Source organism: Phacochoerus africanus, chromosome 12 (genome assembly GCF_016906955.1).
Source record: "Phacochoerus africanus isolate WHEZ1 chromosome 12, ROS_Pafr_v1, whole genome shotgun sequence".
In the NCBI taxonomy this organism is placed as follows: domain Eukaryota; kingdom Metazoa; phylum Chordata; class Mammalia; order Artiodactyla; family Suidae; genus Phacochoerus; species Phacochoerus africanus.
The window spans coordinates 45,358,857-45,384,284 of NC_062555.1; the positions used below are offsets into that span (position 1 = coordinate 45,358,857).

Consider the following 25,428-nt stretch of genomic DNA (forward strand, 5'->3'; position numbering starts at 1 on the left):
AAAACAGGAGCCACCACTACCCCACTGCTCCATTTAAACTGGACACTGCAAAACTCCCCTGGGTTTCAATCTAGTAATTGAATCATAGCCACACACAGCTAGTAATATAAAGTACCTATTGATGTTCTCTGTTATCAGAAGCTTATTTATCCTTATGTTTGGAAATGGATTTCATCATGATCCTAGTATCTGTGGATTATCTCCATACTGTGGGCATAACAGTGTTTTCCTGAGGTCAGATTTTGTTCAAGTGGCAACAGTATGGGTAACATACATCAATTTTTTAAATTCAAATAAAATTAGAATTTGAAGATTTTACTAGATGTATTCTATTCCCAATGGCTTCCCTTGCCCAGAATACAGTTTAAATGCCACATAGATTCTTAGGCTCTTTATCAAAGTTTGAATCAAATTTTGAGAATTTTAAGATGGGTTTTGGGAATTCTTCTATAACCCAGAACAAAAAAGTAGGGGATAGGGAGTTCCCTGATGGCCTTGTGGTTAAGAATCTGGCATCATCACTGTGTGGCTCAGGGCACTGCTGTGGCGTGGGTTCGATCCCCAGCCCAGAAACTTCTGTATGCTGTGGGCATGGCCAGAAAAGGAGGGGGGGATATATTTGGTCCCAGCCAAAGGATATTGAATTTTTGATGGGAACAATTTAAGATGAAACATAATAAAATAGTTCTGTGGGAGTGAATGTTTAAAATGTGTTCGTTGGAACATTTAACTTTTTATATTAGTGAAATTATATTCTTAGAAAATAAAAATGATTTAAAGTACTGGAGGTTAGGATATTAAGAATATTGTACTTTGAGACAGAAGACTTGGGTTTTGAGACAGAAGACTTGGGTTGTAGTCCCATTTCATTTTGTAAGTAATTGACTTTTGGCAAATAGCTAAAAACGAGAGATTTTCCATTTCAGGTTAAAAAAATAGTGCCCAGCTTGTGGTCCCCCTGAACAAATTGCAGGTATCAAGGAAGAGTGGCTAAATAGGTATAAAAATAACATTTTTTAAGTTACTGGATCATACCTCTCCTTGCAGTGGCTGATGGTCCCAGAGGAAGAAGATCAGAGCCTAGTATGTCTGTTCTTTCCAAAGTAATGTATTGTTTAAGTCACTTGTCCTCTCTTGGGGTAATTAGAGATCTGATAGAAACATTGATGGGGGTTAAAACTACTATTTTTGTCTGTTCTTAGAAGGTTTTTAAGGAAGTAAGATCAGAGTTGTGTTTTTACATTATTTGTGAGCGTATTTTTCAAAAGTGATATCAGGAGTATCTGATGTGGTGCAGTGGGTTAAGAATCCAACTGCATTGGCTTGGTTGCTGCAAAGGCATGGGTTAGATCCCCAGCCCTATGCAGTGGGTTAAAGGATCCAGTGTTGCTGCAGCTGCAGCATAGGTTGCAGCTTCAGTCCCTAGCCCAGGAACTTCCATATGCTGCAGGTGTGGCCATTTAAAAAAGAAAAGTGAAGTCAATTTTTTTTTTAATGATTTCATAAGTTAGGCATGTTTTTTATTGAAAAATAAAGGAAAAATGTTTTAATTTTACAACTCAGAAATACTTGGCGACATAGTACTTTTTTCTGGCTGCATAAAAATGTGTATAAAAATTATGTATGTATGTATTTTACACCAAAAATTAGATTATATGTTACTGTTTTTAACCTTTTCTTCTGTTCAGTAATATTTCAAGGATTTGTTTCCTTGTCATTTTATAATTCAGCATTTGCTATACTGACTGTGTGGTGTTCCATTTTTTGGTTGGGTGCTCCTATATATATAAATCCTCTAATCCATGGATACTTAGGGTGGTTTTTAGCTTTTTCCTGCTGTAAACAATGCTGTTGTTATTTTCTTTGCCCCACTTACCTAATTACTTCCTTAGCTAAATTCCTGAAAGTACAAATGAGAAGTCAGTGAGTCTGTGTTGAAATGTAGTCATATATTAAAACTTTTTGAGTTTTGTTTGAGAAAGGGCTTTAACTATATCCTACTACTTTTTTAAAAAATTGGTGTGGTAGTAATCAAGTCGCTAGGCCATTTAAGTGCTTAACTTTGTCTATCCAAAAGATGTTGGCAGTTTTCCCTTATGTCCAGCACATTGATATTCATGTAGGGTAAGGGCTTAAAGCTTTGTTGTCCCTAATAGGCAATAAAAGTGTGTGTGTGTGTATGTGTATGTATGTAGGGAGGATTGGGAAGATTTTATAAGTAGCAATAGAAGTAGAAAAAAAGGTTTTTAAAAAGTATTGATGTGTTTCAGGTTTTTTGGCAATCTAGCAAACAATATCCACAATTTAACATTGAAATTGTATGGTTAGAGAAACTTTAACTTGAGGTTCTTCAACAGTGACGCTGGCATTGGGGGCCAGGTCATTCTTAGAGGATTCTGTCCTGTGTTGTAGGATGTACAGCAGCGTTCTTGTTTCTACATGCCAGATCCCAGTAGTGCACCTTTTCTCCCCAGTCGACCAGAGATGTCTACAGACATTTGCCCAGTGTTCTTGTTGGGGGTGGGGGTGGGGGGTTGCAAATAGAGTACCGACATGGCTATAGTGTCTATAGCGTCGTCATTTGCTGTAGTGCTGCTGCTGGATTTTTTTCCTCAAAGTTTCAAACATGTATCTTTTTTTTTTTTTTTTTTGAGAGTAGCTTTGATTTTATTTTTTTAAGATTTTTATTTTTTGTATTACAGTTGACTTTACACTTTTTACTTTTCACATTAATACATTTGCTTGATGCCTTTTTGGGTGTGGTCACACAGAACTGAAAGGGAATTATCTCGGTGAGGAAATAAAAGTTCTAGGTAATGAAGTAAAAAGGTTTGTGGGAATTGGGTATTGTTTCTGTTCTATCTGTTCCTAAAAGCTTCTGTTGTGATGGTGTTCTTTTCAGGAAGAAACTCCAGAATAAAAATGTTTCGGTTTTATTTTATGTTCATGCAGGTTGATAGTTTTACCAATAAGTAAGTTATTGTCATGTAACACATGTTTGTAATCTGCTGTGATAGCTGTCTACTTTTTCATTTTTCTAATAAGATAATATGTACATAATTTGTAACATCGAATTTCATTAACTGAGTCTTTAAGTCAAAAGACCCTGTTTTGATAGGACTGAAGTTTTTTGGCAGTGCCAATGCCTTTTATTTGGCTGTAACTTGTAGAAGCTGTGTATTGACAACTTGAAAACTGACTTGTAGTGTAAGCATAGGAACTTCCTTTGTGCTTTCGTGCCCTCTAGACTTGGAGGAACCATGAATTGGAAAAAACAACACCATCTTCAACAGGGAGGGCATCCTTTGGTAATATTATTATTATGTATCATGTGGTTGAATCTTAAGATGTTTTTCTTATTGGAAGTTGCTTTAATCCTTTAGTTACTGAAACTTTTCTAATTTAGGCTAGAGTTTTTTGATAAATAAAATTTTTGTTACTGTGACTATTGAAATTTTCCCTGTTTTGTACTCTTTCTGCAGAAGCAAAAGTACTTTTGAGTTTAAAATATTTTTGTGGTTTTAGACCGGGAGAGGGTCTGTTTTAAATTTAACTGATAATACCAGGTAGAGTTTTCTAACTTGGCTGCAGTTGTGTAGGGCTTCTATTTTTGGATAGCATTATCTGTAACTTGATATTATAGTTAACTCTGGAATTTGTTGGCATTATTAAAAATATGAATTGATTTGCTTATTGAATGCAGAATTCTTTATAAATTCTACCATCCCAAAATGAGGTCATTTAAGCCCTAGTTCCAAATACTTTAGAGTCCACTGATTAGCTATGTGAGTATTTAGAAAAGTCAGGCTAATAAAGCTAATGTTCTTTTGTAGTTGAACCACTATGGATAATTCAATTTTTAGAACAACGATTCGTATTTTAAAAGAATAGACCATTTTACTCTTGTCCAATTTTTAAAATGAAGTTTTGTTTTGTTTTGTTTGAGTAAAATGTTATAACTCCACCAATAGGATCTTTTTAAAAATGTTTCGTTTGAACTGTGGTGTTCTAAAGAATTCCCCCTAAAACTAGTAGCCCGCTTGAAATCTGAGTATAGAGTTAATGCTTTATAGTTGAACTCAAAATCCTTTTCCAGTATTTGGATGTTTTATATGCTAGTAGTGAAACTGCAGACACTTAACAGGGCTTGCAGTTTTATAAAAAATATAAGTACAAGTATGTTGCAAAATTAGCTGATGTTAAAAAGACAGGATTCTAACGTAATCTTTTTTCTTCCCCTTCTGTCATTCCAACATCTCTTTTTCCGAACTCTGAACTAAAGTGGAAGACAAGCATTCCAGTGATGCCAGTAGTTTGCTCCCACAGAATATTTTGTCTCAAACAAGCAGACACAATGACAGAGACTACAGACTGCCAAGAGCAGAGACTCACAGTAGTTCTACGCCAGTACAGCACCCCATCAAACCAGTGGTTCATCCAACTGCTACCCCAAGCACTGTTCCTTCTAGTCCATTTACGCTACAGTCTGATCACCAGCCAAAGAAATCATTTGATGCTAATGGAGCATCAACTTTATCAAAACTGCCTACACCCACATCTTCTGTCCCTGCACAGAAAACAGAAAGAAAAGGTATGCCATTATTACTAGATGCTGCACGTTGAAATAATAGTTTCTGAGTTTCTGATTATATTACATTATTTTCGTTACCTTAAATAAGACTCTTAATTATAAATTTTACAAGTCTTCTAGAATGTTACTGCATAGATTTAAATCTAGAGCTAGCCGTATTTTTTCTAATTTTTAATTATGAAACTTCAGGAATGTTTTTTGCCTTTGACATTTTCAAGTCAGGTGCTTAATTTAGAACAGTTAGTAATGGTTTATGTAACTTATTAAAGCCAAACGGCTGTCCCGTCATGTTTGTATAACATTTTTTGATTTTTGTGATAATTGTCTTCATGGTTTAGTTTAGAAATTGTCTCATTTTTCTATTAAAATTTAATATGAATAGAGACATTTTAAAACTTGTCATTTCCACATAACATGGAACTATTGGTTTCAGTTTGTGTGTTAGAAAACTGAGTTATGGGCCACAAGATAAGGAATCTTACTGTATGGATTACGACTTAAGTTTAAAGAGTAGAAGTTAAATATTGAACCCAAATTGTGTTTATTCAGCTCTATGCTAATAACCGTAGAATGTTTGAAAAAGTTAGAGAAAAATTATGACAACTACTCCTTCAGAGGTGATGCATAATGGAAGCAGGACGATGGGATAAGCATATCCGCACAGACCTGTCACAATCCCAGGTTTACACTGTCTTAGGAAACTAAGGAAATTAAAATAAGTAAATAAATTTTCATGGGTAGACCCGTTAGCAGACTAATTAGCATATTCACATCAGTAGATGTTGAGTTTTTTTTGTGTCCTCTGGGTTTAGGAGATACTACATGAACCTGAGGAGTCTTCAAGCTGTTACTCTCTTGTCTGACTCCTTTGTTGACAAAGGATTTAAGTGATTGGGTTTCTTTTGCTTCCAGTTTCCTCCCCTTTTATGCCTGTTAGCTTGGATTTCCCCTGTAGCAATTGTCACACATTACTAAACCATACTCTTATAACATAGTACATAATACATGAAACAGGTTATTCCAAGTATTGTCAACTTCCCTAAAGATGGGTTGTACCAAAATTCATATGTACAAGTTAGATTTACCCTGGTGCAGATTTGAATTTATGAAAGAGAATTCTTAAAAGAGAAAATCTCAATTAACGCATTGTTATGTAGTAGTGCTTTATGGAGGAAGTTACAGTTTTTCATTTTTGCTAATTTTATTTTAATTATTTGGTTTTAGAAAAATTTATTTTAAAAACTATTGTCAGGGAGTTTCCGTCGTGGCTCAGTGGTTAACGAATCCAACTAGGAACCATGAGGTTGTGGGTTCGATCCCTGGCCTTGCTCAGTGGGTTAAGGATCCAGCATTGCCGTGAGCTGTGGTGTAGATTGCAGATGCAGCTTGGATCCCGCGTTGCTGTGGCTCTGGTGTAGGCCGGCGGCTGCAGCTCCAATTCGACCCCTAGCCTGGGAACCTCCGTATGCAGCGGGAGCGGCCAAGAAATAGCAAAAGGACAAAACAAAAACAAAAAAACTATTGTCAGTTTAAAGAAACAACCTTTGGCCTTTAAGAAAATCTTTGAACTTTATCTCATTTCACCTCTTGTTCATGTAATGAATGCTATTTAGCTCTTTTTTTGGAATTCTTTTCTTCCCTGACTTCTAGGATATTTCTGCTCTTTAATTTCTAGGTCCTTTCTTGCTCCTTAAATATCAGTAGGGTTCAGTATTTCACTGTGTTCTGTTCTCTCTCCTTCTTGTACAATATGTTCTTTTTATTTATTTATTTATTTATTGGCTTTTTGGCTTTTTGGGCTGCACCTGTGGCATACGGAAGTTCCCAGGCTAGGGGTCGAATTGAAGCTACAGCTGCCGGCCTACACTATCCCCACAGCAACTCAGGATCAGAGTCACGTCTGCGACCTACACCACAGCTTGCCTGGATCTCTGACCCACTGAGAGAGGCCAGGGATTGAACCTGCATCTTCATGGATTAGTTTCTGCTGTACCACAATGGCAACTCCTCAACATGTCCTCTTTTGCTTGGCATCTATTCTTGAGACCTCCTTGTCTACATAAGTGACACCCAAATCCTTATGTCTAACTCACACACATATCTGCTTCCTTTTCTAAACAGTTGGTATTTGTTACATCTCCCCTGAAGACTGTGTCCTAAATTCCTCCCCTTTTCCACAGTTCTTAGGTTCTCATTGACAACACTGTCCTCCCACTGTTCACCTTCTTCAGCATTCTTGCTCTTCTCCCCCTTCCCATCCATCAAAAAATCCTGGACTCTTTCTCCTGATTCTTATTTGTGCATATCTTTCCTCTTATAATTTTGCCACTGCCATTATTGACAGTCAGATCATCTCTTGAAATAACCTTCTGATGGCTATTGTGGTTCCTTCTACCCAGTCTATCCACTTATGGTGGCATCACTATAAAATTTAGATTGGATTGTGTTTTTTTCTTACTTAAAAATTTCTAATGGTTTTCTTTGATCTAAAGGATTTGAAGACCATACTTCCCAGTAAGATTATAGCAAGCCCTTGATAGTCTGGTTGCAGTCTGTCTTACTAGCTTGATTTCCAGTATTTCACTCATATTCCCTGTATTTATCTGCTGCAAACTTGCACATTTTTTAGATCATGTTTTGAGCCTTTGCTGAAAAGGACACGTTCTTTCCCCTATTCAGTTGAACTTATTACTCTTTCTTTAAGAGCCAGCTTTGATGTCCTTGGGTTCTCAGTGTCAGTTAACCACTCCCAAACTGTGTTTCTCAAACACTTTAAGTTTGTCTATTATAGCACTTGACCACTTTATAATTTTTGTTCCTTTAATTAGACTATCTTGTGTAGAATCAGGCATTATGATTTATTTCATTTTGTGCTTCATTTACCCTCTACCCTCTTTTTCCTTCAAGTACCATTCTGGACAAACTTAACATAATTTAAAAAGTTAACTGTGTACCAGGTTAAAACATGGTACAAGAGGCAACTTCTCCAAAATCTGCATTCTTTCCATAAAACCGTACGTAGTGAAAGAAATCACATCTATATTAGCTTGGACACTCGTAATTCAAAATTTTCCATGAACCTTAGGTGATTCTAGATTAGATTTACAAAATATGTTTGTTGATCACAAACTTTATATAAAAATTTTATATGTAATTTTAAACTTAGAGGAAGAAACTTTATTACCTTGAAATTGCCTATAGGGAAAATAGTATATACTCTTTCCACATATTTCCCCTTGTATGGGAGTTGAAGACAATATTATTTCCATAAATTGTGTAACAGTTTGGATCTTTTCAGATTGTTTTCCAGTTAGTCTAAATTTGCAAAAATCCATTAATTTGAAATATTTTTCTTTCCTCAGTGGAGACATCCTTGTTATCTAAATTAAGTTTATCATTGCTTTTTACCAACACAGTGGTTTCCTTATTTGGATTTTCCTTAACAAATAATTTATATTAAGAGGTTGATGATTCAAATACAATAGATCACTTGGTCTTAAGTGTTAATAGTATAGCTAAACTGTATTTAAGGATATCAGCAGTAGAATGCTGTGTTAAATAACTCAAGAGCAAGATCTTTGCCTTAGCCACTGCTCTCTCCCTAAAACTTGACAAATAATAGGCAGTCATTAAGTATTTGTTGTAAATGAATAAATAACTGAAAGACTGGTATTGAATGTGAGGGTTGGGGAAGCACTTGCCTTGGTCATGATTTCATGGTTTAAAAAAATGTGTTTGGGTCCTGGCTCAGCAGTTAACAAACCCGACTAGTATCCATAAGGACGCAGGTTCAATCCCTGGCCTCACCATTTAAGGATCTGGCGTTGCTGTGAGTGGCATAGGTGGCAGCTCAGCTTGGATCCCACTTTGCTGTGGCTGTGGTGTAGGCCGGCGGCTACAGCTCTGATTGGACCCCTAGCCTGGGAACCTCCTCCATATGCTGCTGGAGCGGCACTAAAAAGACAAAAAAAAAAAAAAAGAAAAAGAAAAAGTATTTGGAGAAGAAGAAAAGTGTTACATGTGTTATGCATCTAATAAAGGATACCAGCAATAGAGTTAGATGTTTTACTGTGTCTTTCATTTAAAAGAACCTAAGATAAATGTGTCTGTGCTTGCTTAAGGGACAGAAATTGAGGAAGAAGCTGTGAAGCTCTTTGGTTTTGCAGAGTAATCCTGGTGTTAGGGTGAAAAAAGGGTGTCAGGTAACCACCTTTCTTTTTATTTATTTATTTATTTATTTTGCTTTTTAGGGCTACACTCAGCATATGGAGGTTCCCAGGCTAGGGATCAACACCACAGCTCACGGCAACGCCGAATCCTTAACCCACTGGTCGAAGCCAGGGATCAGACCCACAACCTCGTGGTTCCTGGTAGGATTTGTTTCTGCTATGCCACAACGGGAACTCCAGGTACCTTCTTTTAGATTTACATCTGATTTTTGTGGTAGCATTTGAACATCTTTTGGCAAGATTACTTTATTGGACACCCATGTAACATAACAAAGTACAGAGAAACTGTGATGCACTTTTTTTAAAAAAAAATCTAAACCTGATTTTTACTGGTTGGCACCCTAATGACTGTCCTAAACTGGTCCTAACTCTTCCCAGATTTGTGAAATCACCAAATAGGTGGATGTGGTAGTTGTTTTTTGCTTTGGCCAGATAAGAGCCAGAATCCAGAAGAGTTTGATTTCAGTCAACAAATTTCTTGTTTAATAATTTATAGTTATGTTTTATTAGCATAGGCAAGTTTAAAAAGCAAATAGAGTAGCCACAGAAGCAGACCTCTTCCGTGACCTCAAGCCAATTCTCAGAAAATTAGTGTGTCTAAAGAAAGAGTCATGTAGCAACATGCTGGTTCCATAGTCTTAATCTAATGGGAGTGATGATTAGTCATTCATTAATGAGGTGTGACTTTGTCACCTGGAATAAACTTCCTTTTTATGTTTTGATGATATGCTTCGACTGGGTGAAATTAAAATGAAACCTGAAGGCTTTTCAGTATGTATTAAGGAAAGTCTCTTACAGACCAAATAGGTCAGAACAGGCTGTCAGTGGGTCACATTCAGCCCTGTCTTGCTTTGCTTTAAAACTACTTTCAGGGAGTTCCTGTTGTGGCACAGTGGACACAAATCTGACTAGTATCCATGAGGATGTGATCCATGGCCCTACTCAGTGGGTTAAAGATCCAGTGTTGCTGGGAGCTACGGTGTAGGTCACAGATATGGCTAGGATCCTGCATTGCTGTGGCTGTGGTTGTGGCGTAGGCCAGCAGTTGCAGCTCGGATTTGACCCCTAGCCTGGGAACCTCCATATGCCCCGGGTGTGGCCCTTAAAAAAAAAATAGTAAGTAACAAAAAACGACTTTTAGGATTACCAAATATTCATGTGAAATTAGACCAATTGGCCATAGACATACTTGGTGAATAACTGAAGACATTAGTGTGGAGATTTGGTCTGATTTAGTAAATTTCACTAAAATTACATTTAGTGAACTTAATAAAGGTGGCATTTTGAATGACGACTGGGGGAATTTCTATGATGAAAGAATATTAAATTAGAAAATACTGCTTGTAAGTTGACCAGCAAAGAAGACATTTTTATTTTTTAAATTATTTTATTTTATTGTTACTTCCCCAATATAATTTTTTTTTTCGAATGTACAGCATGGTGGCCCAGTCACACATACATGTATACATTCTTTTTTTCTCCCATTATCATGCCCCGTCATAAGTAACTAGACGTAGTTCTCACTACTACACAGCATAGGAAGACATTTTTAATCAGGACCAAAACACATTTGCCCTTAAAAATGTTGATAAATTTGGCCTCAGAAATTTCAGTAAAAACTTCTCTAAGAGAGAGATACAGCAAACAATGGCTGAAAAATACCAAGTTGGAAGAAAATATTTGTGACATATTTAAATAACAGTACGTTAAGGAATTCATCAAAGCAGCATGAAAAAGACTCCAGTAGAAGAATGAGCAAAGGATATGAACAGGCAATTAAGAGAAATTTAAAATTGCCAGCCTTGGAGTTCCTGCTGTGTTACCGGGAGTTAAGGATCTGGCATTGGCTCAGGTCTTCGGGGAGTGCAGGTTTTGTTCCCAGCCCCTCAGATTTTATCCCTGGCTTGGGAACTTCATATGCATTGAGTGTAGCCAAAAAAGAAAGAAAATAAAAATATCAGCCTTGACTTAGGACAGTTAGAAAAATTAACTCACAGAATGGATCAAAGACCTTAACCTAGGAACTAAAAATCTAAAACTCTTAAAATAAGGGAAAATTTTCATGACATTGGACTTGATAGTGATTTTTTAAGATATGACATCAAAAGCATTGGCAACAGAAGGAAAAAAATAGATAAATGGGACTTTGTCAAAATTAAAATCTTTTGCGCATCAGGGGCACTCTAGAGTGAAAAGACAACCAATGGAATGAGAGAGGTAATACTAAGTCATATCTGTTAAGGGCTTAACATCCAGAATATACAAAGTCCTATAACTTAACAAAATGAAATGGTCCAGTTCAGAATTGAGCAGTGGAGGTTAAATAGACGTGTTTTCCTTAGAACACAATCTAATGGCCAGTAAACACATGAAAAGGTATTCACCGTCACCAGTCATCAGGGAAAGCAAATCAAAACCACAGTGAAATATCACATCACACCCATTAGGATGACTATTATTTAAAAAAAAGAAAAGTGCGTTTGAGGCCGTGAGAAATTGGAGCCCTCACGCATTGCTGGTAGGAATGTAAAATAATACACTGCTGTGGAATATGGTTGGGCAGTTTCTCCAAAAGTAAAGCAAAATTACCATAATATGCAGCAATTCCATGCCTAAGTATAAAATCCAAAGAATTGAAAGGTAGGGCATCAAATGGGTATTTATACACCAGGGTTCATAGCAGCACTATTCACAGAAGCCAAATGGTAAAAACAATTCAAGTATCCTTCAGCAGATAAAGAATAAACAAAAACATGATACATGTATGTGCAGTATTACTCAGCCTTGGAAAGGAATGAAATTCTGATGCACACTGCAACATGGGCGAAACTTAAAAAAAAAGTTATGCCAAGTGACACAAAAGGACAAATACTGTATGATTCCACTTATGTGAGGTATCTAGAATGGACAGGTTCATAGAGACAGAAACTAGAATAGTGCTTACTTAGGGGCTTGAAAGAGGGGGACTTCTTTTGTGTTTTTGTTTGTTTGCTATTTAGGGCCAATCTTCGGCATGTGGAAGTTCCCAGGCTATGGGTTGAATTGGAGCTGCAGCTGCCAGCCTGTGCCACAGCCACAGCAACGCCAGATCTCTAACCCACTGAGCGAGGCCACATCCTCATGGATACTAGTTGGGTTTATTACCAGTGAGTCATGATGGGACCTCTGGGGAGCTGTTGTTGAATTGTGTAGATAGTTTCTGTTTGGAAAGATGGAAAAGGTAGTGGAGATGGTTTGCACTTAATGTTACTGAACTCTAAACTCAGAAGTGGTTAAAATGGTAGGTTTTATATTTTACTTGCATAAAAAAAATTCAAGAGAAAGCTTACCAATACAATATTGGAAATGAAAATGAGATTTTCACTCATGAAATGAGTGACAGTTAACAGTTGAATGTAGGGAAACAATTGGTAGGAGTAAGTTGGTTATTGTGGAGGTCACTTTGGTTAAAAGTTTTGAAATAGGTTTATCTTCTATATGTATTAGCATAAAGATTTTCTTGGTTGAATAAAAAAAAGTTGCAAAAATACAATTTGTTAAAAAACATCAATGTTGTATTTTTATGTGCTTTTTTTTTTTTTGGTCATCTTTTTGGGGCCGCATGTGAGGCATATGGAGGTTCCCAGGCTAGGGGTTGAACCTGAGCTGTAGCCGCTGGCCTACACCACAGCCACAGCAATGCCAGATCCGAGCCTTGTCTGACCTACACCACAGCTCACAGCAACGCTGGATCCTTAACCCCCTGAGCAAGGCCAGGAATCGAACTCGCAACCTCATGGTTCCTAGTTGGATTTGTTACGTGCATTTTGAATGCATGGAGAAAGTTCTGGACAGGCACATGGTTTAAAAGAATCATGAATTATATGATAAAAAATTAAAAGCCACAGATTATGTACAAAGCGTTGACAGCTAGTTATCTCTTTTTCCTACTATTCTTTTTTTTTTTTTTTTTTGGCCTTTTTACTATTTCTTTGGGCCGCTCCTGCGGCATATGGAGGTTCCCAGGCTAGGGGTCAAATCGGAGCTGTAGCCACTGGCCTACGCCAGAGCCACAGCAACTCAGGATCCGAGCCGCGTCTGCAACCTACACCACAGCTCACGGCAACGCCGGATTCTTAACCCACTGAGCAAGGGCAGGGACGGAACCCGCAACCTCATGGTTCCCAGTCATATTCGTTAACCACTGCGCCACAACGGGAACTCCTTTCCTACTATTCTTGTGTATTTTGTCTTCCTTTATAATTTCTCCGTGTTGTACCCTCTTGTGTATCAGCACTACCACAAAAATAGAACAAGCAGGCTGCCCTTGTTGCATCAGTAGTTTTGCTTTTGTTGACATGTCCTGTTCAGTATTATTAAAGCAGCTGTCAGAATATTGTAGGAACGTAATGCATTTTACTCTTTAAGTTTTTTAGATCTTATTGCAGATCAAGGAGTTAAGTTAGCATACCAGAAAAATGTAGAATCCACATGAAAAGTGAGAAGATTTTGATTTGGTTTATGCTTTCTTGGGTATTTTTGAAAGGGCTCCCTGTAGTTAGAAGAGGTGGTGGTATTGTCTTAAGCCTTAAAGTTAGGTTGTAATTTATATTTCTATGTGAAGTCTAGTCTTTAGTAGCTTACTCCCCCTAGTGGTAAAAGTTGGGAATATAAATAATTCATAATTATAAGCATAAAGGGAGAGAAAAAAGTTTATCAAAGCTAATGTACACAGTTTAAATTAAAATAAAGGATAACATACTAATTTGATGGTTTATATTAAAGAATTGGCTAGAGATCTGTAAATCATAGAAATATCAAGTAAGAAAGTGACTTAGTTCATTTTAAGTTTAAAATACCTTAGGAATAGATTTTGAAGAGATATCCTTAAAAATATCATAGACACACAAAATAAAAATGCTAAAACTAAAGTTAGATACCATTGTTTTGCCAAAAACTGAAAACATATGCTTAACGTAACTTTCTTGAATGCTTGGCAAAGTTTGCATTTAAAGAATGAGACTAGAGGCTGATATTAAAAAGCAGACAAACCTATTAGAATGACTTTGTAAATGCGAAATGCTACATTAATTTTCTTAGTTAAATTTGTTATTTGTCTTTATTTTCAGGGATCTCGATTTTTAATTTCTTTGATACAAAATGTATAAACATAGAAAAGTGTATTAATCTAGCATTCTAACAGGTTAGATTCTGGATTAAATGGTTTTAGACAAATGGAAATGTTAATTAAAAATAAATATCTGTGTGGAAAAGGCACACACAATTGACTGTACTTGTTCTGAATAGTTGTTGCCTTTGTGTGTTTAAAAAAAGAAAAAGGTGGTTGAGGATCTTTTTTGATTATTAAAATAAATCTTAGTTAAATTTGTCACTAAGACTGTATAGTATTACTGGAGTTCCCATCGTGGCGCAGTGGAAATGAATCTGACTAGGAACCATGAGGTTGCAGGTCCAATCCCTGGCCTTGCTCAGTGGGTTAAGGATCTGGTGTTGCCGTGAGCTGTGGTGTAGGTCGCAGACGCGGCTTGGATCTGGTGTGGCTGTGGCTCTGGCGTAGGCTGGCAGCAACAGCTCCAATTAGACCCCCTAGCCTGGGAACCTCCATTTGCCGTGGTGTGACCCTAGAAGGACAAAAGACAAAATAAAAAGACTGTATAATGTCATAATATTTATGATAATAGCATACTCTTCATTGTCTACTTCGACGGTTATTTTTAGAGACCTTAGGTTTTGCTCCCCTTTTTTTGAACCTATAATTTAAGGGAGAGAGCACACATATAAACACACACCTGGACCTTTCTGACAGATTCAGTCAGTGGATACATGCTGATGGCATTTTCTAACGGGGCCACAGAGATAAATAAAACAGAATTCCTCCCCTGAAGGAGTTCCTTTCTGATAGAAGGGAGGAGATGATAAACTATATAATAGAAGACGCTGTGTTATAGAATCTGTGTTGGGTTGTTCTGAATGCAAAAGAGCAGCACCCATCCAGTAGTTTTCAAATTTTGTGTTTTAATGATAAAACTAAGACTACCTTTCAGGGTAGTATTTTATATTTGTATTATCAAACTCAATCACTTATTCTCAGTTATACTTACAGGTTGAAGCAAGTTGTATTAAAGATATTAAGATAGGAGTTCCTGTTGTGGTGCAGTTAATCCGACTAGGAACCATGAGGTTACGGGTTCGATCCTTGGCCTTGCTCAGTGGGTTAAGGATCTGGCATTGCTGTGAGCTGTGGTGTGGGTCCCAGACACGGCTCGGATCCTGCGTTGCTGTGGCTCTGGCGTAGGCTGGTGGCTACAGCTCCAATTAGACCCTAGCCTGGGAACCTCCATATGCCATGGGAGCAGCTCAAGAAAAGGCAAAAAGACCAAAAAAAAGATATTAAGAAGTAATATGCTTTGGGAGAGCAAACGCAAATGTCTGGGTGTCTTTTAGGGAGAATGGGCTGGAGTCATTCTTTTAAAAATAGTGTAAAAATTGGAGTTCCTGTGATGGCTCAGTGGTTAACGAATCCGACTAGGAACCGTGAGGATGCAGGTTCCGTCCTGGCCTTGCTCAGTGGGTTAAGGTTCTGGTGCTGCAGTGAGCTGTGGTGTAGGTTGCAGATGGGGCTGGAATCTGGCGTTGTTGTGGCTGTGGCGTAGGCTTGCAGCTGCAGCTCTGATTAGACTCCTAGCCTGGGAACCTCAACATGCCGTGGGGTGCGGCCCTCAAAGGAACTTAGGAAATTCTCTAATGTGTTTTCTCATAACCAGCATGGGGTGTCAGAATCACCCATAGAACTCTTAGAAGTTCACCAGATGCTTGGACCACTCCCGAACTACCCCTGGTTCATTAGATCTGGGGTGGAGTTCTGGTATCTATTTTTTTTTTTTTCCAATTTTATAGTTAATTCTGATAAGTTCATACTCAAAGTCAAATCTTTTAAAAGAGAACCTCTTGCCTTTCGAGATTTTACTTGCTCAAGGCTCCCATAAGTATCGACTGGTTTTCATACTGTTCATTAATAATCTTCCTTTATAAAACTGCAAAGAAATCTATCCTCAGGAGAAATAAACATTTATTTACATAGTGGTTTATTTCTTTATGATATGTATTAGTTTTCTGTTCTGGGAGTCTTTTCCTTTTCTTGGATTGAAGGGTAATATTGAAAAAATTTCAAGCCTGGGTTAATTTTTCAAATCTGTAGATAGATTTAGCAGCACCAAAACGAACACCTTCTCCAACTTCTGTCTTTAAAGGGAGAAGGAAACCACAATACAAGTTAACAAAAGGGTTATTTCAGAGGGATATAAATACTAATTTAACTGTTCATGCAGGAAGTAAAAATAGAGAACCTGTTTCATTCTAAACATTAAGATGTATCTCAACCATTTATTTCGTAAGCTAAACCTTAAGGTATATGATCTGGAAAAAACTGCTACTGTAGTCTCATAAAATGTAGTATCTGACAGCAGATTTTCACAAGGAAAGTTCAATTTTCTTTATACTTTATGAATTCAAAACAGCTGAACATGATAGGCAGTCAGCTAGACTTTTGTGGTTATAAACATTTTCACCTTAAGTTAGTTTATGGTACATAGAAATTGAATGTTAGTGAATTGTTCTTTCCCTTTATCCTGATGGAAGCTTATTCAAAAGTTAATACAGGCATATCTTGGAGGTATTATGGGTTCAGTTCCAGACTTCCACTATAAAGCAAGTATCACAAAACGAGTCAATTTTTTGATTTCCCAGTGCATACGAAAGTTATGTTTACATTGTTGTCTGTTAAGTGTGCAACACCGTTGTGTCTAAAAAGTGATGAGTATGCCTTAATTGGAGAAAATGCTGTTGGGAAAATGAGGCGGATAGACTCGCCCAATACAGGGTTGCAGAAGACCTTCAGTTTGTTGGGGTGAATAAAAAGCAGTAACTGCAAAGTGTAATAAAGGCAAAATACAGTAAAACAAGGTGTGCCTGTGCAAGTTTTGAGACAGAATTGCTAGTGGAATATGGCACTTAGACATGCATATGGTCGAATCACTGCTTTACCAGACTTTGTGACTTCAAGCAAGTTAGATAATATTCTTTGTTCTGTTTTCTCATGTATGACATCAGGATATAAGATACTGCCTTAGGATTCTGGTCAGTCACCTGCTAAGTCTCCTCTGTGTGCTACCCTCTCGATATTAAATGACATGACTTGAGTCAGGCACCTGGCTTCTTGGACATTGGTTCCAGTTTTCTCTAGTCAAGTAATGTTTTTCAACCTCAATATCTTCTTTTTATTTAGAATCTACATCGGGAGACAAATCTGTGTCACACGTTTGCACAACTCCTTCCACGTCTTCAGCATCTGGACTGAACCCCACATCTGCACCTCCAACGTCCGCTTCAGCCATCCCCGTTTCTCCTGTCCCACAGTCACCAATACCTCCGCTACTTCAGGACCCAAATCTTCTTAGACAGTTACTTCCTGCTTTGCAGGCCACGCTGCAACTTAATAATTCTAATGTGGACATATCCAAAATAAATGAAGGTAATTTTCTTCTCTTTTTTGGGGGTGGGAGTGGTGGATCTTTTTAGGGCCCAACCTGCAGCATATGAAAGTTCCCAAGCTAGGGGTTGAATCGGAGCTACAGCTGCCGGCCTATGCCACAGCAACCTACACTACAGTTCACAGCAACGCCGGATCCTTAACCCACTGAGTGAGGCCAGGGATTAAACCTGAAACCTCATGGTTCCTAGTCAGATTCATTTCTGCTGTGCAACAACAGGAACCCCCAGGTAAAGGTAATTTTCGTTGAAACAGTTTTTTAAAAATTCATTTGTATCATGCAAAACTCTGTAATTAGTAAAACTCCCAACTGAGGAATGGTCTTTGTTTCATTTTGAAGTTGACGGTTGAAAGTCATGCTCTGAAATTTACATCCCCCACAGCCCAAGGTCTTTGGTATTGTATCAACAATACTTGGATTTTCTATTTTTTAAGACTTGTGTACCTGTCAGTTACTGGAGATAACTATTTTATCAGCTTACTGTGTGTGATGATTTTTTTAGTTTTTTAAAGTATAAACAGAGAAAATAGTATTTGCTAAAATAGATATAAAAACACTTGGTTTCTGGCATATTTCAAAAGAACTTCCTGTATATCAGTAAATAATTATTTGGCATATTAAAAATATGCTGTTTACTAAGGGTAGTAATTCAGGTAGTTCTTAAAATACTTAAAATTTTTTGAGAAGGGAAGTAATGGATAGTGTTATGCTATCTTTCCTAGTTAATTTCATTGTTAATTCCAATTTGCTTTTAAGTGTACTACTGAAGTATTTAGGCAGCTACCTCACAGAAGTCTGAATAAAAGTGGATATATTTTTAATTCATAGATCATTTCAATTCTAACATTAAATCTTAACATTTCTATTTGTGTACGTTTTCACATAATATATTTTAACAGTAGCATTAAGCAGTTAAGTTCTTTAAGAATTGAGCTGTCTCAGGCTAGTTGGACGTTAATCTTCCATTCTTAGTCTCCTCAGTGTTTTGTATCTTTATTTAATTAAGATAACCATGCTTTTCTCTTGTTCAGTAAGTAAATTTTTCTAGGTAGAGAGTCTCATAACAGTTTTCATTAACTGAACACTTAAATTTTGGTGAAAAGGAAACTGCTGTTTCTTTATAAACCCATTAAGTTTCTTTTCCTCTGCCACAGATCATTTGACATGTCTAGACCCAATATATTACTCCTATCTCGTAGACTTTGATTTTGAGCGTTCTAGTTTGAAACATTCCAGTTTTTTTCTGGGTTCTTTTTGAGCTCACACGTTGTTACTAATGCCATATATGCCACTGTGTTTTTATTTGAATTTAAGCCATTGTATGTTTGTAGTTCTTACAGCAGCTGTGACACAAGCCTCATTGCAGTCTATAATTCACAAGTTTCTTACTGCTGGACCATCTGCTTTCAACCTAACTTCTCTGATTTCTCAAGCTACTCAGCTGTCTACACAAGGTATTTATATTCTTAGGTACCTCTAGAATTGTAGCTTGATGGGCAGTGGGGGGGGATTAATAGCAAATTTCTTTCCATCTTGAGAGAGAGTTTAGCTGTAATAATGATTTTTTTCTTTTTCCTTTTTCCCATCACTTGTAACAAACATAATGGAAGTTCCCTGTCCAGGGATGGAATCCTAGTTGCAGCTGTGACCTTTACCACAGCTAAGGCAATGCTGGATTCTTAACCCATTGTGCCAAGCCAGGAATCGAACCCTCGTCTCCACAGCAACCCTAGCAGCTGCAGAGACAACACTGATCCCTAACCCATGGAGCCACAGTGGGAACGCCTAACGATTTTATTTTGCTTCATTTTTTTTTTTTTAAACACTGCCGTGTACGGTAGTACTACTCTTTACCTTTAAAAAAATTAATATTTTTTTTAAGGGTTGTACTCGCGGTACTGGTATATGGAAGTTCCAAGGCTAGGGGGTCAAATTGGAGCTGTAGCTGCCGGCCTACACCAATGCCGGATCCGAGCCACATCTGTGACCTACACTACAGCTCGTGGCAATGCCGTATCCTTAATGTACTGAGTAAGGCCAGGGATCAAACCTGGGTTGCCATGGATGCTAGTCAGGTTTGTTACTACTGGGCCACAACCAGAACTCTCATCCTTAGTTTTTAGGTGAAGCAAGCTTTTGACATTTATCTTACACCGTTGCCATCCAATCTGTAATATAGTATATATTTAATTTCAGCATAACTCCAACGCTGCAGTAAACTATGATATGCCCTAATCTTTGTGAATCATTGGATGTACTGAAGAGTTGGAGTTTGGGAGTTCCTATTGTGGCTCCGTGGCTTAAGAACCTGACTAGTATCCACGAGGGTGCGAATTCCATCCCTGGCCTCACTCAGTAGCTTAGGATTTGGTGTTACAATGAGCAGCAGCATAGGTTGTAGATGTGCCTGGATCTGGTGTGGCTGTGGCTGTGGCCAGCAGCTGTAGCTCTTATTTGACCCATAGCCTGGAAACTTCTATATGCCATGGGTGTGGCCATTAAGAAAAAAAGTTGTTGGTTCGAGTGGGTATTAGGTGACTTTGACTGGAGGATATAGAAAGGGCTCAAGCTCTGCCTTGAGTCAGCCAGCTCTCTTCTTCGTGCAGTGTCCGGAGGGGAGAGATGCACATCATAGGAGCAGAAGGGAAGTGAAAGCGTCCCTTGACCTGTCGCCAGCCCCCGTGCAGAAAGCTGATGAGTTGAGCAGGAATACCTGGTCTAGTGTAGAAGTATATATTGAAAATACTCTGAGAGCCCGTGGTGAGGCAGGAATTCGAGGGGCTAGCCAGGCACGCTTGGAGTTGACGAGGCAATAAGGATGGTGAGAGGAAACCTTCCACTTCCATGTGAGAATATGTTGAGACTTAGAGTTGGGACCATGCTGGGTGTGCTTATCTCTTAGCATCTCATTTGGTCAATGTGGCTCCAGTGAGAAGTTCAGATGGACCTTTTCAAGTAAGGATTTTCTTGGGAATGGGGCTTGTGGAGAGATGCAAAGATCTTCCCCGCATTTATTACAAAGGTTTTTGGTTTATTTTACTCTCTTATAGCCCAGCCATCTAATCAGTCTCCAATGTCGTTAACGTCTGATGCGTCATCCCCAAGATCCTATGTGTCACCGAGAATAAGCACACCTCAAACTAACACTGTCCCTATCAAACCTTTGATTAGTACTCCTCCTGTTTCATCACAGCCAAAGGTATGTTGCCTTGGAGGGAAGTTTGGGAAAGAAGCCACTTTGGGATAAAATGGGTTTTTTAATAATGTTTTAGGATATGTGTTGGAGGAAAAGCCCTCTTTTGAGCAGGAGGTAATGATGGACTAGAGGACAGGTGAGTGAGAAAAAGATGCAGGTTAGACTCTCTCTGTCATTTGAGGGGTTGGAGGAGGGAATCCCTCTGTGCCCCTTTTATGTACTGATTCTGTTCTCCTCCTATTCTGGGCTTTGTGAATAAAGAAGGTATACTAATCGAGTCTTAATATTTGTAGAATTTTCAAACTCTAAGATATATGAGAACATGTTTTCCGTATATATTATAAAAATGAGTCAGTTTCTGTGCTGAGAGCTTTTTATGTATTGTATTGATTTTCACATTTAACTACTGTTGCTTTAATAGGTATGAAAATTAAGCCTTCCGTTAAATTTGATTTTGTAGTGGAGTCAGAATTTGAGATTTAACATCTTTCCGAATATGGAACCCACTTTACTAAGCTCTACTGCCTATGTGTGTGTTCAAGCAAATTTCTTACATAGATGGCTCCTCAGAGAGTTAGGAGATTGCTGTCTCTATTCTTATTAGACTGTAAATAGGACCTTAGGATGCTGTTGTCAGATTTTGTATTACATTCTTTGAGTCTTGTTCACAGATTTATGAGCGGTCCCCAGTCATAACTCATTCTTGCTTTATAGCATACCACTAGTAGAACTTGAAGTTGGTGTATATACAAGGTGTAAATTTTTTTTCAGTCTTATGGATAACTCTAGGAGGAAATTTTTTTTTTTTTTTTTTGGTCTTTTGTCTTTTTCTAAGGCCGCTCCTGTGGCATTTGGAGGTTCCCAGGCTAGGGGTCGAATCCGAGCTGTAGCCGCCGGCCTACGCCAGAGCCACAGCAACGAGGGATCCAAGCTGCGTCTGCTACCTACGCCACAGTCACGGCAACGCCGGACCTCTAACCCACTGAGCAAGGCCAGGGACTGAACCTGCAACCTCATGGTTCCTAGTCAGATTGGTTAACCACTGCACCACGACGGGAACTCCTAGGAGGAAATTTTTTTAGTTGTAAAACAATGGGCTGTTTCAATCTTTTGTGCCAAAGAATTCTATTCAAATAAAATCTTTAGCAGAATCCTAAAGATAAAAATGTATTGAAATGTAGCTTGAAATCGATAGTAGGCCATCTCTGTGGTATTCCCATTGGCTCATCACTTCCCTGCTTCAACCACTTATTTATACAAGTTTTAGGTTCACTCTAGATTGATTTTTATTATTAGTACTTTTTAATGGTTATTTCCCCAATACAATTTTTTTTTCTACTGTACAGTATGGTAACCCAGTTACACATACATGTATACATTCTATTTTTGCACATTATCATGCTCCATCATAAGTGACTAGACATAGTTCCCAGTGCTACACAGCAGGGTCTCATTGCTTATCCATTCCAAAGGCATCAGTTTGTATCTATTAACCCCAAGCTCTCCAACCACCCCACTCCCTCCCCCTCCTCCTTGGTAACCACAAGTCTATTCTGCAAGTCCATGATTTTCTTTTCTGTGAAAAGGTTCATTTGTGCCTTTTATTAGATACCAAATAGAAGTGATATCATATGGTATTTGTTTTTTCTTTGACTTACTTCACTTGGGATGAGAGTCTCTAGTTCCATCCATGTTGCTGCAAATGGCATTATTTTCTTCTTTTTAATGGCTGAGTAGAATTCCATTGTTTATCTATACCACATCTTCCTAATCCAGTCATCTGTCGATGGACATTTTGGTTGTTTCCATGTCTTGGCTATTGTGAATAGAGCAGCAGTGAACATGCGGTGTATGTGTCTTTTTCAAGGAAATTTTTGTCCAGATATATGCCCAAGAGTGGGATTGCTGGGTCATAGGATGGTAGTTCTATATATATATTTCTAAGGTACCTCCATACTGATCTCCATAGTGGTCGTACCAGCTTTTATTCCCACCAACAGTGCCGGAGGGTTCCCTTTTCTCCATACCCCCTCCAGCATTTGTTTGTTATTTGTGGGCTTATTAATGATGGCCATTCTGACTGGTGTGAGGTGGTATCTCATGGTAGTTTTGATTTGCATTTCTCTAATAATCAGTAATGTTGAGCATTTTTTCATGTGCTTGTTGGCCGTCAGTACATCTTCCTTGGAAAAATGTTCAGGTCTTTTGCCCATTTTCCATTTGGGTTGTTGGCTTAGATTAATTTTTAAAATTTTGAGTTAAAATTGTTTGTATGAAGTTTTTTATTGTTTGCCTGTAATTTGATTGGAGAAGAATTAAAATGTGAATTTTAGCAAGAGACCTTATTCTTAGAGTTTACAACTTATCTTTGGGGTCTATCTTAGAGTACAGTGAATGATGACTAACAAGTGAGATACAGTGGCAGTGTTAGGTTTACAGTTGGTTATAAAATTGTTTCAAATCCCTTAAGCAGATGGCTGTTTTTGCATTTCAAACCTTTCAAGTTGTTTTTGAAAATAAGTGAACATTCGCTCTTATAAAAATGTTCTTTATAAAAGAATATGCTCTTTTCAGAAGTAGCAGTGCTGTCCACATTTGTTTAGGAGAATATTAATTATTGGCATATGGAAGTTCCTACGCTAGGGGTCGAATCTGAGCTACAGTTGCCAGCCTAGGCATAGCCACAGCAACGTGGGGTCCAAGCCGAATCTGTGACTTACACCACAGGTCACGGCAACACTGGATATCTGACCCACTGAGCAAGGCCAGGGATCGAACGAACCTGCATCCTCATGGATACTAGTCGGATTCGTTCCGCTGTATCACAACAGGAACTCCAAAATATATTTATTTTTATTGATAACAGAAGCAACAGTAAATATGAAGAGGTATTGTAGTGTACTGGAAGTAACACTGAACTCAAATCAAGAAAACTAGTTTCTTATGCTGGTTTGCTAATCTAATTTTATGGCCCTGAAATGTTTTATAAAGAATTAGACCCAAGTCTCAAAACTCATTTTTTTTTTCTAACTACATGACCTTTGGAGACTCCTTTGACTCTGCTTCTTTAAATCTCTAGATTTTATGGTGTTTTAAGATTATTTTATGGTGTTTTAAGATTTGTGTGTACTTGACCCCTAAAAGATATTATGGCTGAATCGCTAATGTTAATCTTATTATGAATCAGGTCAACTCCTGTTGTCTTAAAAATCTCTGGATAGAGATAACTGCAAAGTTTGATTGGTAGAACTTTTGCCTGTATCTAGTTTTCATGCTTTTTGCCTATGTGGTAGAATGCTGTCTTACCAGATTTTGACATTTTAGGTTAGTACTCCAGTAGTTAAGCAAGGACCAGTTTCACAATCAGCCACGCAGCAGCCTGTAACTGCTGACAAACAGCAAGGTCATGAACCTGTTTCCCCTCGAAGTCTTCAGCGCTCAAAGTAAGTTGATGTGTGTTGAGACAACACTGTTTTTTCCTTAATACATTATATCGCCATATTGTTGAGATATTATAAATATATGTATAGTAGAACCTGGTCTTGGAAGAATCCATGGATAGCCTTAGTTCTATGTATTATAAAATTTACAAAGGCAGATATCTTACTGCAATAACTAGATTGTCTGTAGTAGTGAAGCCTGGGTTTTAAAGAAGTGGCTTTCTTTAGAATTTTCCTTGGTGGAATGTGATCTGAGCAATATGTGTGGATTACTTATACAAAGAGTGCACATGATTTTAAAATACTTATTAACTCATTGAAATATCGTTTTTAACTTCCTTGTAGCTGTTTTACGTTTGAGTATATTAATGAAGACAAAAATCTCACATCTAAAACTTGGGTCAATGTTTTCCATCTGTTGTGAATGTCTGTCTGTCTTTCCTTATAGCGTCAATTCTGACCCTTTGTGTGTTGCTTGTCAGCTGTATTGTGTTGTCGCTCTCCTTTGTTGAGTAACAGAACTTTAAATAATTTTCGTATTGTCCTATTTTTATCTCTTGCCACAAGGTGGTAAAATAATTCAACTGTTGTTTTTATTGTTGTTTTCTAAATAAGCATTTCAGAACATTGACGTCCAAATGAGGGTTGTTCCCTTGAAAATTATTGCTTTGGGAAACTGTCTACTTCAGCAATGTTGCCATTGCTCAGAATATTTTTTGGGGAAGTTCTTCTTTTAAATTATCTTTAGAGGCTGCAGTATTATTTTAAATATCCTCAGTGATGAAAAGACTTCATTGTTTGGGAGACTTAGTTTTTCTGAATAACTGAAATTGATTCAGAGCCAAATCTGGTGTGAAGCAGGTAGGAAATGAGCTTAGTGATTAAATTTTTGGTTCTCACTACCGAGTCCTTAAACCACAGCCCAAACCATACAGTTGTAGAAGATAACCAGTCTCAGAGTGTTGCTTTTTTGGTCTTACTTTGCTACTAAACTCATTCATTGTTATGCAGTGGAATGTCTGTATTTTGTTTCACATTATTTCACCCTCTGATTCAACAGTTTATTCTGATATTAAACAGTAAAATGCATTGTATTTTTTCCTCTCCATGTCGTCATGCATTTAAGATATCATAAATATGCTTTATTTCTATGACTTTTGAAATGTGACCACTTCTTAGTTCCGTTAGTGTATTTGCAGCACACAGCGTCAACAGATTCTGCTCTCAGATGTGGGAGAGCATTGATTGGTATTTAAATCCAACTCTGACCTTAGTGTTTAAAGGGCTCTTAACCCCCAAAAGTGTATTAGGAATACCTGATATACTTTGGATTTTAAATTCTGTTTATTTGATGTTAAAATAATAAATTTGGATATCTTTAATGAAAGGTATTGATAGACAGTATCTCGGATTCCCTAGAAAC

General features: G+C 37.7%; 1 protein-coding gene across 4 annotated transcripts in view; it reads left to right on the forward strand.

Annotated features, from left to right (window-relative positions):
- Nucleotides 1-25,428, forward strand: part of WAC (WW domain containing adaptor with coiled-coil) — an 89,482-nt gene that overhangs the window by 58,631 nt on the left and 5,423 nt on the right. For 3 of the 4 annotated variants that reach the window (XM_047755154.1, XM_047755155.1, XM_047755153.1), the window contains exons 7-11: nt 4,283-4,591; nt 17,105-17,350; nt 18,701-18,823; nt 20,420-20,568; nt 23,890-24,008. In XM_047755154.1, the coding sequence (XP_047611110.1) occupies nt 4,283-4,591; nt 17,105-17,350; nt 18,701-18,823; nt 20,420-20,568; nt 23,890-24,008 (946 nt within the window). The remainder of the gene's footprint in view (nt 1-4,282; nt 4,592-17,104; nt 17,351-18,700; nt 18,824-20,419; nt 20,569-23,889; nt 24,009-25,428) is intronic. The other variant, XM_047755156.1, reaches the window with a different exon arrangement.